A 20,646-nucleotide genomic window follows, 5' to 3' on the forward strand; every position below is an offset into this window, starting at 1 on the left:
TCTGCAGCAGGGCACACCATGCATTATATTTATTAATGGCGGCCACAAATACACTAAACTAATAAAGGGTGCAGTGCCACAGGCTTTTACTAGGTGTCCCTGTGGTGTTGTAAAGGAACCTCTATTAGCAACATAAGGTAGTGCACACTTAATGTATTTATAGACAGAAAGAATTGAATTAAGGGTGCAGTACCTTATATGGCTAACAAAGGTCCCTTGGCAACTACACAGGGACACACAGTAACACCCTGTCGTACTACACCATTTCCTTGCTTCGTGGAATTTCTTTTGTTACTTATTTTTTTCATTTACAATGCCAGTAGCTCAGTTACTAATGCGAGAACTATTGCATTGCAAATGCTTGTTTTTCTTTACAAGAGCTTTTACAAGAACAGCCCAAGAGGTGTGATGGCGAAAGCTAAACAAATTGACCATTTGGAAAATAGTCCAAGGCCTTGTCACATATGCAGTGCAAACATGTCCGTGGGACACACACATTTTTTTCTTCTCTGAGCTTTTAAAATTTCATGCTAATTTTTGACATTTTATCTCTGCTTAAATTTAAAAAAAGCATTCATTTATCCATCCCTTTCAAAACAATAGTAAACTCATGAGATCTCAGCGACACTACCTTAACACATGTAGGCCACAAGAAAGAAAAAAACACTTTTTACGAATCTCCTGTGTTCTTACCTCTAACCTTGGGTACCCAAACTTGCTGCTTGCAACATAAAGTTTCAATACCTCTTCGGGGCAGTTACCACTATATACATACAATTTACAATTACAAAAGAGAAGGAAGAATAAGCGTGGGCAGGACCACAGCAGCAGTCATCAAAAGATGAACAACAGGGCTGGTCCAGACATGCGCATTATAATGGCATTTCAGGTCAGTGGCACCATGCGAGCGCATAAATAATATTCCCAGAAATATGCAATACCTCTATGAGTAATGGGTTATGCCCCAGCCAGATAAGTCATTTGCCACATCGACTGAATGTATTGTGTGCCCTCTTAGGGGTACAAACACACAAAAGAAAAATCCTGTAAGGTGCAGCAGAAAGCATAGGCCATACCATCACAGTGCAAGAGAATAATTGTGGGCGAGAGGGTCTAGTGTCTGTACATCAAGGCGCACAAAAGAGGGTGAGAAAAAATGTGCTTGGATTAGCTGGTGGGAGGGTGTAAACCTGCATCATTTAGATTGCTTTTTAGACATTGAAGAATGCCGAAATTAATATTCTAAGTGATCCTCCACTGTAAGGTTTGAGGGCCTATATTGTTCTTTCAGCTGATCACATACGTTGATGTGATATGATCATGGGGCCATATGACCAATTTATTTTGTGTTTATCTAGAAGTATCTGTTACTTTGTTGCCACAATTATGTTTGCATATTGTGCACTTTTGTGCACTCTATTTACTTGTAGAACAAAATAGAAAAGTCTTAAGTATACATGCGTGACTTTAGCGGATATCTACAAAATGTATCCAGATGCCGATGATAATTTTCATGTGAATCAGAGAAGTTCTGGTCCAAGCAAGGAAAGACCAGGCTGTTGACTCACCTCCATCTTCGCAGTCTTCGGGAGCCTTGGCCTTCTTACACAGTCGCGGATCCAGCCAGGTGGTTGTCTTAGTGTTGTGACTTAGGAAAAGAAGAGTCAAGTTAGAATCAATGACCCACGCTGAGACATTAACAATGCTCACATTCGTACAAGTGTTGAATGAGCTGTGCCACTCAACACACTGCTCAATGACTTTTCAAGACAACATACAGTTCCATACCAAAATTTGCAGTGTGAAAGACAATGAAGCAATATTATTTAACTAATTAAATGAGCGCCTAGTTAATAAGCCACCCATGTAGCGAACTGTGTGTTAACAATATTTCTCTTTCTTCCAGATGTAATCACTTATTTAATTGAAGTTTTGTGGTGGGCCAGAATATCCCCTGAAGGCCAATACGAGGCAAAAGAATCCATTTGTTGGTCAACTAACAGATAGAGGGTCACAGTTATCAGGCTAACCTTGATATGCACTCATGACCCAACAAAGGATTCAACAGACATGCATGCTTACTCAATGAAGTAGATCATCCCCGTGTCGGTGTACGCCATCTCCCAATTTTTGGGCAGAGGCTCCAAATTGTCGTCTCTCATGAAGTAATTCCGAAAGTCCATCGAACTGCTGGTCTGGTTGTAACTGGGAACAGTCTTTCCCCAGTCCACAGACTCGGGGTGCCTGTCCTTGAGCTCTGTAAAGGGATAAGGGAAAAGAATTTGGTTAAAAAAAGCCCCTTGCATGATAACCACTGGCAAGTGCTTAGACCCTATTATCAAAGTAAAAAGATGGCATGATAGAAAAGAAATATAGCTCATTTACAGGTGAAAGCAAACGAGATAGTACCATCACATCACAGTCATGGTGGGTATGGATAAATCTCTTAAAGGTTGGTATTCCTCTTACAACCACTAACCATAACCAACAGGGGTAAACATAAGCCACCTAAAACTTCATGTTGCCAAATGCAATTGGAAAGATAATAGCCCAGTACTTTTCCTTGCAATACTGTTTAAAAAAATGCTTTTCTTTTTTTAAAAAATTATTCTTTCCTAAGGTGATCATGTATTGAACGCGTACTATGGGAGTGTGTGTTGAAACTGCTGCATTTCTGCTGTTCAACTGAGGGTTCTCCAGTGCAATACACAGATAAAGAGAAAAGGGCACGTCATAGTGAAAAAATGAACATGTAATATTTTCACTTGATGAATTTGATGTCACACATATAGCTCGGCTTGACTGGTTGTACCATTGCTGACTAGAGGCTACTTCAAAGGATTGTTTTGGGACTCATAATATCAATGAACTGAAGCTCTAATGGTGGGAGGCTCTAACAAGTCATCCTCTGTTAAAATATTTTGTTAAAATTATCTGTACTGCAGGAGTCCCCGATTATGAACATCATTTAGTATCTGGATACATGTTTTACCTTCATTTATAATACTGCTTACACATTAACTGAATTCACATAAACACTGCTTGATCAAAAACTCCCTTCTACTATGTCTACAACAGCCTGCTAGATTTCAGCTGCAGTGAGAAAAACAAATAAGCACTAGCACAGCCAATAGGTATCGCCTACGCAAGAGCTATTAGCTTTGGCACTGTGTTTTTAGCCATTATGCACACCAGTGTGTCTGCTGTTCAAAATTGCTAAAAGTTAGTGGCATGGAGTGGGGTAGATTGGCATATAGTAGAGTGGAGTGGAGTAGAATGAACTGAGGTGAAGTGGCGTAGAATGGAGTGGGTAGATTGAAGGGGGTAATTGGGTCGATTAGCATGGTAGACTGGAGTGGGGTAGATTGAATTGGGGTAGACCGAGGTGGAGTGGGATATATTGGGGTGGAATGGAGTAGATTGGTGTATATTAGAGTTGAATATACTGGGGTAGATTGAAGTGCAGTGGGGTAAATTGGAGGAGAGTGGGGTGGAGTGGGGTAAATTGGAGGAGAGTGGGGTGAATTATAGTAGGCAAGAACAGAATGGTGTGGGGCAGATTAGAGTGTGGTAGAGAGGAGTGGTACAGATTTAGTGGTGTGGGGGTAGATTGAGTGGTGTGGAGTAGATTGGGATGGAGTAGGGTGGAGTGCTTTGGAGCGGGGGAGAGTGGGGGTAGACCGAAGGCAGGATGAGTAGAGAGGCATGGGGTAGACTTTAGTGGGGTAGGTTGGGGTGAAGTGGAGTAGATTAGGGTGGAGTGGTGTAGAGTGGAGTGGGGTAGACTGGAGCACAGTAGGTTAGATTGGAGTAGGGTAGATTGGAAAGGGACATATTGGAGTGGGATACACTAGAGTAGATTGCGGTGGATTGGAGTGGGGCAGATAGGAGTAGAGATCAGTGGAGCAGATTAGGGTGGAATGGGGTAGAGTGAAGTGGGGTAGATTGGGTGGATTATTGTAGGATATATCGGAGTTAAGTGGGGTAGACTAAAGTGAGATAGATAGGAGTGGGGTAGACTGGGATAGAGTGGTGTGGGGTAGATTGGGTGAATTGGAGTGGGTAGATTGGAGTGGCGTAGATTGGACTGAAGTGGGGTGGAGTGGAGTCAGATATATTGGAGTGGAGTCAACATTGGAGTAGGGAAGAGTGTAGTGTAGTACATAAGAGTGGAGTGGGGTATATTAGGGTGGAGTGGGTTATATTGGGTGGAGTGGAGTAGGGTAGATTAGAATGGAGTGGGGTACATTGAAGTGGGGCAGGTTGGATTGGGCAGACTGAAAAGGGATGCTTGGAGAGGGGTAGTTTTGAGTGGGGTATATTTAAGTTAAGTAAGGTAGATTGGAGTGGATTGGAGTAGAATGGGGTGGGGTAGACTGCAATGGGGTGGAGTGGGGTAGACTGACAGAGTGGTCCTATGGCACAGTGAGCATACTCATTGCACTGAGGAATAAAAACAAATGGTAGGTGGATTCCTCAAACTAATCTCAGCCACTGATAATTACTCTTGTCCGTTACCCAGAATTATCTTTAGGTGTACTATTTAGCATGTGTAGAAAATGTGTGTATGGAGCTCGTGAGGCAAGTGGCTGAATATACTCAGGGTTCCATTTTGGGTTTGCTACATTTAAGTGGTGTCTAAGATTAAGAGGATCTCGCACAGTAGACATGCAATATGGAGCTCCCCTCAAAACATTTCATTGATTCTTTGTAGAGGGTCAGACTAAAGCGTGTTAAGGAAAGAAGACCGAGAGCCCCTTTGAAGATTGGGAGTTTCCCCCTTTTCTACCTTATTATCCACTGGAGAAGCAAACCCACATTTGAACAATGGAATGTTGGGAGCTCCATTGAAGACAATGCAGGGATTCTAATGGCTGGTAGAAGACTGAAGCATCAACATTCCAAAGTTTGCCTTTGTTCACAGCTCTTGCTGTGAACAAAGGCCCCCACAGAGCCAGAGGGGATTTAAACCCCCTCGGGCTCCACAAGGCCTTTTCTTTACTATTTGGAACATTCTGTCCTCTAGGAGCGGAATGTTCTAATAGCCTTATAAACCTTCGTAGCAGACTATACCAGCCATTGTAGGCCTGCTTCCTTGTTAAAGGGAGGGGCCTTCAATGGCCGGTATAGCCTGCTACAGCGGGATATAAGGCTATATTGTATTACAAGTGAATAAGCAGGACTGACAGTACATATTTTGTCTCCTTGCTGTGGGTTTCTACTGTGGGAAGACTACCAGCTACACAAGCAAAAGTCAGAACCAGACATCACAGTTGGAATACACAACTGCAACACTGGTTTAAAGATGGAGCACAAACCTGCAGCCAGTGGGCCAAGATTTCTCTACCACATTTCAAGGTTGGCACATACCAGTGGCAAAATGAAACTCTCTGTGCTTCAGGGCCTGTGACTGGTCCCAAACTAGGCATGCCTGTTGCCTAGTTTGGGACCAGAAACCTGTGGACTTTGCTTTGATCTGCCAAGAAAGACTGTTTGAAGAGAGCTGACCAATTGTTCAGGGAGGACCCTGGAGTTGTCCTGACACAAGGAAGATGCTGCTCAGACGAAGCAGGAGCTGTGAAGGAGTTGAGGCAGCAGGCAGCTAAGATGTCCACTGCCTTCCCAGGAAACGACCTGCACCGCTCTGCGAGTGTGAGGCGAAGCGTTCACAAAATTTCTCTGCAATGTGACCTCACTGTGTACCTCTGTGAATGAAGGGTACTGTGGAACTTACGTCTGACTGTGTTCCTATGCAATCGTACACCCAAGTAGCCACAAGGCGCTATAAGAAGTTGACTGCAGTCGATGATGCACATAAGAAAAGCAAGAGTGCAAACTTCATTGATAGAGTGTTCTGCAACAACTTCTAAATACTAACCATGATGACTTGGAGCAGGCATGCAACTTATCTTGGTAGTGCATTTGTGATTGGTCATGCGAAAGATCTCAAGTCATAAACTCTGCCAAGCCACAAGCACTGTGACTCCCTTGCCACCTCCTGGGCTGGAGCTGGCACTTCCCATGCTCACCCGTGACTTTGAACCAGCACAAAAAACACTAGATATGCACAAATCGGTGGAGCTGGTGCTAGGTCCCTGCCTCCTGTGCTCCGAGGACAGCACACCACAAAGAACTGAACTGCCTATCAACATTCAGAGAACCACAGGCATCACCTGCTGTAACCAACAAAGGACACTATAAAGATACTATGCAACCCATTATGAACCACAAAGGGGTAGCTGTGAGGTGATAACTGGCAATACAGGCATTCTGTATTTCGTGCACCTATAAAGTAGAATTCCAGAGACAAATCATTGATTGCTGCACCAGACTATCAGGAGAGGTTGCCCGATATAAGGAGCTCAGGCAATCGCAACAATAAAACTCGAGGCGTATCAGCACACACCAAACTGCATTTGTGAACTTCTCCAATACTCTGTACAGTATTACAATGTATGTTAAAACAAAGTATAAACACTTCCTCAAAAAAGCATAACCATTGGCTGTACATTGACTGACTGACTGATTGATTGATTTGTATCGGTTGTCTTCTTGAATTCACAGTCTCTAACTGCACACCATCTCCCCAAGTAAGCCTTGTTTTTTTTTTTTAGTCCTCATCTCACTATTCAGCGTCTGCAAATCTGAAAGGAAGCCATTCTTCCAACCTGGGCAACCGCGACTTCTGCAACTGCATTGGCTTTAGGCCTTACCAGGCCAGCTTCTTCGTATAAAGCTTGGTGTAATCATAGGACCCGGGGACATTCAACCAATCTCATCTCTCTACCCCACGATATAAAAAGTGACCAAATATTAGTGCTGTTATCATTTAAATTCCCCTGATCTAAACGTGCCAAAGCAAATGCAGCTTTCAGCCAATCTTCATGGAGTGGGGGCCGCGGGTCTTTCCAGAGTTTACATATCTCCCTTCGGGCAATAAGAATTAGATATAGCAACAGGCCTCTTTGTAGTGGCTGATAAAGATTCATTGAGTCATTATCAATGCCAAAAATCGCTATAGTAAGGTTCAAATTGATCTTAACTTTAAAAATACCGCCTAGAACAGGCTCCATATTCTGCCAGAACGTACTTAGTTTAGAACACTCATAAAATATGTGAATATCATCTGCTTTAGGGAAATCACATCTTGGACATTTAGGAGAAAATAAGGGGGCAAATTGAGCTATTTTCACAGGGGTATAATATAATCTATTGATAACAAAGAAATGATTCTTTTTTAGAGATGCCGGTTTGACGAACTTATATAGGATTTGCAATGATAAATCAAATAGGTCTTCAGATTTAGAGTAAGCCTTGGACTACTAAACGACACTATTACCCTTGGGGTCAAGTTCCAATTGGGAGTACCTGGTATTAAACTTGGAGTACAATTATAAGGTTCAATAGTAAATAGCTCTAAATGATCCAGTCTGAGGCAGTAAACCATGACAGCCCATATACCCCTGAAAAAGGTCTCGCAGTGAATCTTACAAAGAAAATGAGAAATTATATTACCTATGGAATTCACGATAGTGGGGTGCCTTTTTAACCGCTAACTAGGACTAACCTTAAACATAGTCACATTCCCTTTGAATATATAATTTTCTGGTGATGGTCTCTGTTTTTCATATCCATACTAAATCTTTAGTCAATACACTTTTACAGTACTTTCCTTTTCCTTCTGGGAACTTGGAGTTAGCTCTCTAGAGGACTGGTTCTTAACCTTTTTACTTCCGCAGACCCCCACGTAATCATTACTTGAACCCCCACTGATCATTATTATTATCCTGGGACGCCATCTGATTCATTACTGGAAGCCTGGGGCCTGCCTTAAGTAATTTCAATGATTTGAACCACAAAACAATATGGTTTATACCATATTCTGTTTGATGAACTTGCACTGCTCCCATGAATCAATCTGAGGATACCAACTTATTTTGTAGCCTCCAATTTCAAATTCCTTCACAGTTACAAAATGTTTTAACATTTTCAATTTACATTTAGCATCTTCATTTATATACTTATTATCTGTTAATCTGATTTAATTTTCCTCGCAGTCGCTGAGTCTCTGAGTAGGTGTTGCAGACACCAGGAGTATCGGGACCACAGGTTGAGAACAATTGCCCGAGAGCACAAGTACTTTTCTTTTCGAAACCAAACATGCAGACAACAATAATCTACCATGAACATAAGGCATTGAAAAGCACTGCACTTTAAATGTAAGCAGTACTTAAGAATTATTTGAAATCTACCTAACAATTATTTTTCTATTAGTCGACAGAAGGGCTTCCCAGTTTTCGATGACCCTAAGCCCATTCAAGAACGATTATTCTGGGAAGATTAATGCGACTGGGAGGGTACTGTCTGAGAAAGAGTATCCTGGATGTTATGATTAATAGCAAATAATTATCAGGTGCTCGAAATCATCCCAAAATATACTGTACTGATGGCAGAAACACTACCACAGTAGCCTCATTGGCAACGTCATTTTAAAAACGTGTTGCCTTTGGGAACTGAGTCACAGTCCCTATGCAGTCCTCTCAATGTGTGTATACAACCTCCACTCCAGAGTACAGCCTTTCCACAACACCACCAATAGAAACGGAGCACAATGTTTCCTCCTTTCAGAGTATTGTCAGAGATGCCAAACAGTGAGAGAACGTGAAGCAGGAAACATCTTGGCACGTGCTTGAGCTGGGTTTAAGCTACAAAGGCAGACAGTATGAGAAACACACATATACTGGCTAGCTCCCCCACCACGGGCCCAGAATATCCCCTGCACTATATACAAATACTTGTAGAAGCATGGAACCAGGACTGGTTACTATTTGCTTTAAAAATAAAACGTACACAAAAAAAACCTTTAAAAAATGTTTTGTTAAACCACTGTGCAACTTTAAATACCGTTTCTCAGAGGCATTATTTAATGGAACTTGTTAGATGCATTACAATATTTCCAAAATATTCTTAATGAAGAATCAGTGGGAAACCGCTATGGATAACACTATGGGCAACATGAAAATACCGTCCATTTGGCAAGAGTCAATTTTCAATCGTTCCCAGTGAGTAAAGAGATCACGAGGAGACAGCGAATACCCTTAAACATGTACGTTTTTGGTGAGCCTAGACCTAGACCCATCAGAGGTTATCTGAGATCTGACATCGTGAGAATGCCGCCATAATTTATCACACTACTGTGTGGTATCAAAAAGGACAAATTGATTTTTTCAGGCACAATTACATTCCTGAATCATACGGTCTCCTGGACAAGTAGATGTTTCATAAAATTTCACACCTGTCATTTATGGAACCTCAATCATTATATGTGGTTGTTGGGGCGAAAAATGTTCCTGCATGGTAGTACAGACTTGCACTCCTGGCCAGAGTGATCCCAGCGTAGATTACCTGTTATCTTTATACTTTTTAGCATAGCACACAAGACAATCATGCAGGAGCGCTCAGGCCCAGGTTGTCCTCATGTACTGGGTTGCATACATTAAGCGGGGGGGGGGGGGGGGGCAGAGTACTGTTTTCCTGAGTGACAGCAATGACCAGACCTTTATTTTGTTCAGGATTAATCATGGTTACCCTAGGCATTTATGCAGTTTTCTATAATACTAGTAGCAGGTCATATTGTTTGTGAGTGCATAGCTGGAAAGACCAGCGGCATCCATTTTGAATCTTCTGGCAAATGATAGCACAAGGTTGAGGTACAGACTCCCCCAGACAATAAAAGAGCACTGCTTGCATTTATGAGCTATAGGGTGCAACCTCAGACAAGGCAATGTGATGAAGCACAGGCATCCTTGGCTAATCAACTGTGACCAGTTATCAATTGTCTGGTAAATACCTCTTCCTAAACACAGTCATTTGGGTTGATAGTGGGTAAGGGGAGGAGAGGCAGTGATGTTGTTGTTATGGAGAGAAAATCTTCAGGCATGGCCTGCCGTATTTGTCTCCTCTCTGAGTGCTACTTGCAGAAGGCTGATGAAAGCCAGGTACAGAGTCTTCAAAATGCATTTTGCTCATATTCAAAGTGCTTTACTTGGAGACAGCAACACAAAACTACTACCTGCTGTGAGAGCCATAAACATTTGCAAAGAGTGTGTCTGTCCTAGTCCTCCCCCTTATTAGGCCCTACTAGGACGAGGTGCTTAGTTACACTGACCAACTGACAGGAGGTAGACTTGACAGCAAGCCCAAAACCTGCAACTTCGGGTTGATGAGAACATCAAGCAAGCACTGGTAAAGCTAATAAGGCTGGCCTACAAAATAAAGTAGCTCTTCAGTCATTCATGGGATAAAGCACTCAATAAGTTGTTACACGTGCACTCTGTCTCTCATCCCTGCACATTCACAATAAAACCCACATACACACAACAAAATATGCAAGGTAAATTTAAAGAAAAAAAGCAGAAAGAATGCTGCTGGCTATACTTGGGATTTATATGCTTGCTATACCAAGAAGAATACTTTATTGTTTGATTAATAAAAATCATTACAATGGTGAACATGCTACCATAATAAAAACGTGTATCAAGAATAGTTATTAAAATATTTACATTTGTACCATCACGACAAGTAAGAATTCATCATAAAATAATTTAAAGTCCTAGAAACCTGTTTTATATAATGATCAAAAGTATTAACTCATCTAAACGGTACGACCCTTTTTTAAAAAGAGTGATTAAAGAACAGTTAAGGGCCATAATCCTCCATTCTAATTTTATCATCTACTAGGGCCGTAGGCAGACATTAGTTATTAAAAGACAATAATTAATAACACTGTAATAGGAGTCTGTGTTTGTGGTAAAGGCCCTAGTGGTGCGAGTCCGTTTATATTGTGAAGTCCCTGCGTACAATGTTTGGAGGTTCTAAGATTACACGGGAAAGCAAGATGGACCGTACGCCGAAGGCCGTGTTCTACTGTTCTTGGGTGGTGCGGACGAGTGTGCAAATCAAGTGAAACAGTGTGGGGCTTAATCTGTCCTTTAATAATTAACCGTTAATGGCTTGCTGGCGCTCACTGTGTATAAATTTTCTTGCTATTCCTGTGATGAACTTGGTGAACCGGATATTGAGCTGTGGATTATCCGGATTCATTGATGCAAGGATGGCTTGCCGGCACGTACGAATGCCAAGTTTATTCCATTCGCTCTTTAACAAGGTCTTTCGATCGTCATGGACTGCAGGACATAGACATACCACATGCTTGATTGTTTCTGGGCTACTCCCACACCCCCTGCACGTTGTGTTGGGATTTGCACAACGCCATCCTGGCAGATGGTACAGGAATGGCCATTCACCCATTCTGAGGGCCAAAAATCTTTTTTTCCACAGCACTGAGTAGGTACATGACAGGTGGGGTGCCATAATCCATGGCTTGAATCCTGATACAATTGACCAGGCGTGCTTACGTTGCACCAGTTGGGCTCTATTCGAATGAAAGGACCAAAGGCAGACGTTTCTTTTGATGTGAATTTTAAGAGCCTGCTGCGATGGATTAGAGGACCAGATTTCTTCTATGCCGAAGAGTTTTAAAGAATCTTGCAGATAGCACCGGAATGAACTGCCAAGTTGGCCGGCTGAGATTTCCACCCACAAAAGAGCCTCCAGGGTTCCTTCTCCGGAGGTATGCAACTTATTGCACAGCCTGATATACGCTCCACGCCCTGCTGCTTGATGGTCTTGAAGACCAAACTCGAGACGTATTTGGGTGGGAGATGAGGATTTTGGTAAACCCAGCACCTGTTTGAATGTTCTTGTTAATATTTTATTTATGTGGCTGTTGTCTTTCCCCCGCATGATCTCCTGGCTATAGGTGAGGAAATTGATGATTTTTGCCTTCATGACAGTTATAAGTGGGGTCAGACTAGGGCCAGATAGTTGCCTTGCAAGAGTCTTAAAAGACACCTGGATTGTCAGGGCTTTGGCTTCTACCTCGTCTCTATGTTTAGAGAATGTTCCCCTTCTGTCCAAGTGAACCCCCAGATACTTGTAAGAAGGGCTCTGTCAACATTTTTACCTTTATATCGCCAACCGCCACCTTGATATTTCCTTTGCCCAAAGGTGATTGCCCTTGTCTTTCTTAAATTCAGTTCCAGATCGTTTTCGATGGTATACAGAGACAACCGATCAAGTAGTCTCTGCAAGCCAACCCTGGACCAGGTCGTCCGCGTACAGTAGATTACTAACTCTTGTCCCGGCGAGTTTTGGGGGGTGAGAATTAACTTCGTCAAGTGATTTTGACAAGTCGGAGATGAAAAGGTTGAAAAGAAGGGGCGCCAACACACACCCTTGTTTCACTCCGCGGGAAGTTTGTATTTTCCTTGAGATGTATGATCCATCCCCGAGTTTTATACGGACCCATGTGTTGGTGTGTAACGCGATTATGGCTTGTAATAAAGCCGGTGGAATCCCCCATTTCCGCAGTTTGAGCCATAGTCGGCTTCGGGGTACGCGGTCGAATGCAGCTTTAAAATCAATGAAGCAGCCATGCATTAACGTTCCTGAGGCCGCCACTTTATCCAGCAGGACAGAAATTGCAAGCAAGTTCGTTATAGTGCCTGATTTTTGCATAAATCCTGTCTGGTTGAAAGGTATAAGATGTTTTTTTGCAGCCCAGGATGCCAGGTCTTGAAGGAGCAGCTTTGCATAATATTTCGATTCCACGTCCAGTAGGGTGATCATCCTATAGTTTTTTGGGTCTGATCTCTTACCACCTTTATAGATTGGATGAATAATGGCGCCTTGCCACGATTCCGGTATTACCGATTTGATCTGGCAGTAGGAAAAAAGAGGTGCTAATTGGTTTGCCCAAAATTCTTTATCCTGTTTAAACAGAGACTGGGGGAGACCATTCGGCCCTGGAGCTCCGTCTGAACGACCCTCGGTTATGATTCGAACAATTTTTTCTGTAATGGTTCCCAGAGTTGTTTGAGTACTTTGTGACGGTTCTATAGACTGAAGCAAAGATTCCGTATCAGTTGTCGATGTTAATTCAACATGGTTTCCTAGAGTCCTTGCATCCGTTATGGCAAGTGATTGGCGTGAATTGGATTGTGGAACCGTGGCTAGTGGTCTGGCCAATGGGACGTCTTTTTCTGGTTCCTCAAAATGAGTTGTTAGGTGGGAAACCCATTCAGCTTCAGAGATGTTAGAGCTACTTTGTCCTCCTTGTTTGTGTATTTTAGTATTAACAAGTGACCAGAAGGATTTTGGGTTATGATTTTTACTTGCGTGTAACAATTTTAGCCAGAACTGCTCGGAGCGGTTCTTTTTCTCGGTGAATACTGCATGTCGAAGTGCTTTTTGGGCTTGCTTATATTCGTTAAGATTATGATCATCCCCTGGGAGCCTGCGTAGTTGTCTTAGAGCACTATTACGTACTGATTTTAATTTCCTGATTTCGGCTGTTATTATTGCCTGGTTTCCTTTTTTGGTTTTCCGTGTAGTACGTGGGAACTTTTTAAGCAATTCCCGGGAGAAGAGTTCCCATGAGGTAGTAGGCAGGAGTGCAGCAATACTCATTGAATCTCGCTGGACTCCACATTGGCTCATTATTGCTGGTATAATCAGATCAGACCACTTCAGCCTTTTGAGATTTTCAGTATAGTTACCTCCTGAAGTCAAACTTGCCATGGCGTGGTGTACTAAATGAAATGACAAGTTGGTCACTTGGGGACGATGGTCACTGTCTCTTCGAGCAACTGTGGTGTAATTCTCGATGAAGGGAAAGATTTCCTTGTTACAGATGGTATAGTCTAAAAAGGTATGGGTATGACCGTTTGATTTTGTCCAGTTGGGAGGATTATCCTTGGGGAAGCGAACATTTAAGATTGTGTATCCCAGAGCACTGAGTTGTAGCACCATATATTCGCCTAGTTTGCTGTATTTATTGCCAGTGGGTTTTATTTGTTCCAAAGTGTCTGGCCACGGTACGTCGTACTCTTCCGGATGATCTTGAAAGAGGTTTGTGTTGTAGTCGCCGGTTACTAGGCAGGCTGGTCTTTTATAGTTACTTTGTATATTACACAGAACCTGGATTAGATAGTTAAACTTCATTTTTTTCTCCCTGACGCTTGGTGAGATGTAGATATTAATCAGGATTAGTTGTTCGGTCTGTTTGAAGTTGTCAATCCTTACGCCAGAAATCCAATCTTCTTCAAATGTCAGTTGCACTATATTAACATTTAACTTGGCTGAGATGTAAATTGAGAGACCGCCGCTGGGTCGACCAGATTTATGCAGCCTCTGAGCGGGTGTTCTGTATTCCAAGTATCCTTCTATTGGGAGGCTAACCAAGGACCATGTTTCCTGCAATAGTAGAACCTCGTAATTTTTTTAAAACGTCATCACATCTGGGGATTGAAATTTTTGGGTAAAGCCATTGATGTTCCATGAGCACACAGAGACCAGGTTGGGTTCAATTATAGTTTCCCCCATCCAGGGCCGCTGGCAGCCAGGCCCAATCAATCGCTGTGGTTTTAGCCTCCTCTTTTTTTGGATTGATTGCCCTTACTGGGGATCGCCCTTTGGCTGATCTTAATACTGATAAGAGTGGTGGACCCTGTTTATCTAATATAGCCGGGGGTTTTACAAGGACCGATGGATAGCGTGGTTCAATTTGGGGAACTATTTTGATGCCCCATTTATTAAAATAAATCAGACTTAGAAATTACTTGCTCCTTGATTGCTACAGTTGAAAAAGTAATTAACGTTGATTCTGTGAATTGATTACTTTCGATATGTTTATACTCAATTGAGATTATATCATTGGATTCAATATGGCATAATTCTGGGGTGCATTTGAAAAGTTTCAGAATGTTCCCTCTGTTCAGGATGTCATGTGGTCCTTGTGTGTGATATTCAGGAATGAATAACAGTTTGGTTTTTAAATTGGTTGTTAAGAGGTCCAGGCCAGAGGTCTTATAATTGTTTTCGTCTATGATTTGAGCTAAATCAATTCTCCTTTGAATATAGGGTGATTGTTGCTTATGACCCATGTATTCACCTCGGGGTTCGTAGTCTACTTTATTGGGTAAAAGCTTACCCGTTTGTAGTGTGTCCAAGTTCTTGGATAATGTTATCGGAAGGTTTTCCTTGCCTCTAGACCTATACTCATCATCGTACTGTTCTGTGTTTTCCCTGTTTTGGTTTTCTTTTGGTACGCTCACCGTATTTGTTGAAATTATCGGGTCGTCCAATCCGGTCTTAACGATGTAAGGTAATATTTCTGACTTCATGACATTTCCCAGCTCGTCTGATGTCAAAGGCTGCGGAGGCTTTGCTGAAAGCTCTTCCCTAGCCCCAGGTAGGGCCTTGTTTTTTTTACTATTGGCAGGTGTTGTTAGCACCTTGCCTGGTATCTCTATGAATAATTGTGTGGGTGATTTTTGTGGTGATGTAAGAATGGTATCTGAACTTACAATACTGATTGAGCTGAGTCGTGTATTAACCTTTTCAATATGTGATAGCTCGCTGGTCGTATATTATATATAGCAGTGGGTGGCCATCTTGCAATGGTATTGTACATAGTGTATTGTTTTAAAGCTCCAGTGTTGAAGCCATGTTTAGAACCAAAGTATTGACCATCTTGAAATGGTAAAACAATGATACGCTGTGGACAATACCATTCAATGGTTGCCATTGTTCAGAGGCAGTGACCGGCTATGGCTAAACCCTGATACGCAGTGTAGTGCGGTGAATTACATCTAGGCTACAAACCTCTAGTGCGCTATCACAATGACTGGATGATGTCCTCAATGTCGTCATTTAACACGTCACGAAAGATGCAATATGTGAAGTCAAACGGTGCATGGTGGGGCTCAAGTTATAGTTAGCACACTAAACTATAACTGGCGAATTGCAGGGGTTTTTCATTTTTTAAACATTAGTTCACATCTCCCTTCAACACCTAACTATAATTGGCTGCCCCACCATGCACAGTGTTGTCACAAATGATGTAATTTCAGATGTTCTCATTGATGTTATAAATGCCTTCTGATATTGAACATGTCATGAGAACTGTAATGTGTGGTGGTATAAGCAGTGCATGGCGAGGGTCTGCGTTAAAGTTACTTCAGTTAGATATGAATGGAGAATTTCAGTTTCTTTTTAGTTCGTTTGAAATTTTATGTTGTGTGATTTTCATGTAACTATAATGTCGCTTTGACCTTTTTAAAAATAAAATGAATTTCTAGGGATTTAAAAAAAAATATGAAGTAAGATATTATTACTATGCCTAAACAGTAAAGTCACCTATGTAATGTAAAATAATAGATCACTATGCCAAATGCGCACCGCTGGCATTGGGTTGGGCCCAGGGCCTGACATGCGGCCAGGCCTTGCATCCAACCCCCAATTGTCAGGCGTGGGCTTTGGGCACAGGCCCCGCACCCAAACCCCTGTTGGTGGGCAAACTCCATGGCTGAGCAATGCCCTGGCCTCCCCTTTTTTTTTTAGTCTTGGCGCTGCGGTTCCCCCGCTAATTTATACTGAGGGGCAGCACTGGGCATCATGGTGGATCCACAGTTCCACAAGCCGTAGGGGGTCAGGATACCTCTGATTGGCCCCTTATATGTTTTTATTTACTTCCTAGGACACGGGGACCCAATCCAAAAGTCCTAAAATGGCAGCTGCAACTTTTTCTTCATCCGATCATGCAAGTTTGAGTTTGCAGAACCACAGATCCTCAGTGAAGGTACAACATTGTAAACTATGCATACATTTGTTTTTGTTGAAAACACATTTTATTATGTTAAAAAGTAATATACAGTGCTCCTTAAACCAGGAAACATCTGCCATATCAAGCACTGCAAGTCATTGACTTTGACAGATGATTTACATAATTTTATCAACAGTATCAAAGATACAATATAACATGATCGTAAACCCCCTCCCCCTATTGCACCCGCACACAGCTACACTTCGCCACAAATCCCATCTTCAGCAACACCGTCCCTCCATTACAATTTTGGTCCCCTACTCTAGTGACCACGAATCAGGGCAGATATAGATGCAACCACCGGGTGTATTGGGTCTAGTTCCAGGCCCCGGTAGTCTGCCCATCGTTTCCACATTTTGGCATGTTTTTGCGGGCAGCCCCTGGCCTTAAATATCGGGATCTCCAACCCCATGCTAAAATCCAACCCATTCTTCCATGCCGAAAGAGAGGGTGGGGTCATCGCCTTCCACAGCCTTGCTATGTCTCTCTTAGCTAAAGTCAATCTCAACAACAGTAAGTGCCTCTTATATATGTTACCCCCTATATTCTCCATAATGTGCAGAATCGTCAGTTTCGATGAGGCGGTGAGTTCCCACCCAGTACCTCCGCCAAGCAGGCCAACACCCCTCTCCAAAATTTTGTAAGTGCTGTACAGTGCCAGATGGTGTGAAAAAGGGATCACACTTCTCGTCCATATCTCAGGCACAGCGGGGATGCTACCAGACCAGCTCTCCACAGCCTGAGCCTTGTGTAATAGATCCAGTGAAGGTATTTGAATTGAATGAGACGTAGCCTCATCGATATCCCTGCTGCTCTAGGAGAGGCCAGCGCGTCCGTCCAGTCATCCCCATCCAATTGGCCCACATCCCCCTCCCAGGCCTCTCCGAGTTTATCTAGCGTAGTGAAACTGTGAGTCACCAGGGAGTGATAATTCTTTGAAATCTTATGATCCTGTAAGTCCCCCATGAAAACCTTGGCCTCAATCGGACTTAATTCAGGAAGCGCCTCCAACCCTGAAATACTCGGGGAGATAACATGCCGAAACTGGAGGTATTTATAGAATTGAGTTTTTGGCATATGGTACTCTCGTTGAAGCTCTTGGAAAGATTTGAGGACAGCGCCACACATTACATCCCCCAATGTGGAGATATAAATTGTATCCCAACCTTTGAATCTAGCTAGCGCCGCCAGCTGCGGTAGCCGGCCATTATGCAACAGCGGGGTCTCCCTAGTTAGTTTATTCCACCATCCCATCCTACGAAGGGATTGTTTCCACACTCGAAACACCACCCGGGTGGCAGACGGTAAAGAATTGCGCAGCGACGCAGAATATAGAATAGTATGCACGGTGGACTCGCCCATAAGCCTCTGTTCCACCGCATAGGCGGGGTCCTCATGATTACCATACCACCATTCATTTAATACCAGTAGCTGTGAGGCCATATAATACGACTGAATATCAGAAGTGGCCAGCCCCCCACAGTATGTGGACTGAAAGCAGGTCCGCAGCGCCACCCTGGATGCCCCCTCTGCCCACAGAAACTGTCCCAGCGCCGCATTTACCTGACGAAACCACGAGAGGAGCACCGGATATGGAGGACTCTGCAGTTGATATAGCAGGCGAGCAAAGGACACCATTTTAAAATTTGCCGATTAGCCATATATGGAAAGGGGCATATGCGACCAGGTTTTCATCTCCTCCCTTGTTCGTGCCCAGATTGGAACTAAATTCCTATCCCACGTAACTCTCGGCGAGTCTGATAGAAAGACTCCTAGGTATTTCATGCCATCCGACGACGCTCGCACCGCCGTGGCCCAGGACCCCAAGTCTATCGCCACCCACAGCGTGGATTTGCTCGGGTTTATATATAGTCACAATGATTCTCCGAAAATTTGCATAATGCGGAGGAGCCATGGCCCGTCCTCTTTACGTCCGTTAGAAAAAGGAGGACATCGTCCGCGTATAGAGCAATACGATCAGACAGACCATGATCCCACTCAAACCCCGCCACCTGCGCATCTAGTCGCACCCATGCCGCTAGTGGCTCCATTGCCAGCACGAAGAGATACGGCGACAGAGGACACCCCTGACGGGTGCCCCTGCCTACCGAGAACGTAGAGGATACGGATCCCGTCACCCGCACTGATGCCGTGAGGTCCGTATAAAGCAGTTTGAAGTATGTCAAGAATTGAGGACCCATGTTAAGACAATCCAGGAGCGCAAATAGATATACCCAACTGAGGGAATCGAACGCCCTATCCATGTCCGCCAGCAGCAGGGCAGCCGGGACCCCTCTTCCCTGGATGGCAGCTATTGCATTATGTGCCCACCGGATATTGTGGCACGTGGCCCGCTGAGGCATAAAGCCCGCCTGATCCGGATGAATCAATGTAGTTATGTGGGGTTGCAGACGATTGGCCAGCAGTTTGGCATGCTGGTCCGGAGGCCGGCCCGGCTTATTAAATACGACCACTTCTGCATGTCGTCAGTCCCTCGGAAGACAGCCCTGGTCTCTGGCTTCCTCGATAACTTGGAGGTAGTGCGACCCAAGCTGGGAAATATTTTTCTTAAAGAATTTGCATGGGAACCCATTAGGGCCTGGCGCTTTACCGGAATTCAATTCTCCCAGTGCTACGCAAATCTCTTGTACGGTAAACGGCCATTCCAAGTCTGCTTGTGCGTCATCAGAAAGGGTGCAGGCGGTATACCATCTATAAAGCGATGGATCTCGTCCTCCCGCAGGAGCTCTCTCGGGGTATATAGTTCCGCAAAATACTCCACGAAGCTCTCAGCAATAAGGGTGGGATCACTCAGAATCCGTCCATCAGGACCTAGTATACCAGGGAGAACCTGAGGCTGTAAGGTACCCTGACACAGTCTATGCAACAATTTGCTGGACTTGTCCCCCCACTGGTAGATTCTGGTGCGGGACACCAGCCACGCAAGGCGGGCCAACTCCATCAGTGTGTCAGAATAGGTTTGTCGCGCCAGTACCAGCTGTCGGCACACCAGTTGTCCTCCCTCTCCTGTACTACATTGCTCCAGTTGCAATAATTGGACCTCAGACCGCAGCAGAGCCTCCCTCCGAGTGCGACGTGCAGCCACGCAGAAGGAAATGTCCACTTCCCTCAGAGTGGGTTTCATTGCTTCCCACATCGTTGCAGCCTCGGCCACCGTCCCCACATTGCTTTCTAAATATTGTTCAATCGCCTGTCCCATATGGTCCCGGTATTTCTCATCTTAGAGGTACCATGGGGAGAGACGCCATCTAAAGGAAGGTTTCTCATGACCCAGCTGCACGTCAGAACCATCAGGGAATGGTCGGATAGACCCCGTGGGAGCATCTCCACTGACCTCACCCTCCCGACCGCTCTTATGGGCACAAAGAAATAATCAATACGGGAGTTCGAGTCATAGGAGGTCGAATAGTATGTGTACCCGAGTTCCGTTCCATGCAACCAACGCCAAACCTCCACCCATCCCAATCCCGTCCCTAAGGAGTTTAGTTTAGTAATGTGAGGGGCGACTGCCTGTCCCCCGGGTCTCCACCTGTCTACCGCCAAGTCCATTACATCATTCCAATCTCCCCCTATAATAGCCAACCCTTCCAACATGTCAGCCCACAGAGTCGTGAGGCGCTCAACCAAGGCCCATTGCAAGGGCGGGGGGGCGTACACACAACCCAATACCACCTGTTCCTCGTATATGGTACCCTCGAGAAATACGTATCTCCCCAGTTGTTCCGCTCGTGTTTTAATATGTTTGTAAGGGACTCTGCGATGGAGCAAAATCGCAACTCCTCGCGAGCCCCTAGTGAACCAAGAATGAAACAACTGGACATACCCATAACGAAGGAGACACAATGCTTTAGTACCCAGGAGGTGCGTCTCCTGGAGCATCAGAACATCTGCCCGGTATC

General features: G+C 44.0%; 1 protein-coding gene across 7 annotated transcripts in view; it reads right to left on the reverse strand.

Annotated features, from left to right (window-relative positions):
- The window catches only part of MAGI3 (membrane associated guanylate kinase, WW and PDZ domain containing 3), a 2,362,625-nt gene that overhangs the window by 917,460 nt on the left and 1,424,519 nt on the right, over positions 1-20,646 (reverse strand). For all 7 annotated transcript variants that reach the window (XM_085653126.1, XM_085653134.1, XM_085653154.1 and 4 more), the window contains 2 exons: positions 2,083-2,257; positions 1,569-1,648 (listed from right to left, as the gene is read on the reverse strand). In XM_085653126.1, coding sequence (XP_085509252.1) covers positions 1,569-1,648; positions 2,083-2,257 — 255 coding nt within the window. The remainder of the gene's footprint in view (positions 1-1,568; positions 1,649-2,082; positions 2,258-20,646) is intronic.

Source organism: Triturus cristatus, chromosome 1_1 (genome assembly GCF_964204655.1).
Source record: "Triturus cristatus chromosome 1_1, aTriCri1.1, whole genome shotgun sequence".
In the NCBI taxonomy this organism is placed as follows: domain Eukaryota; kingdom Metazoa; phylum Chordata; class Amphibia; order Caudata; family Salamandridae; genus Triturus; species Triturus cristatus.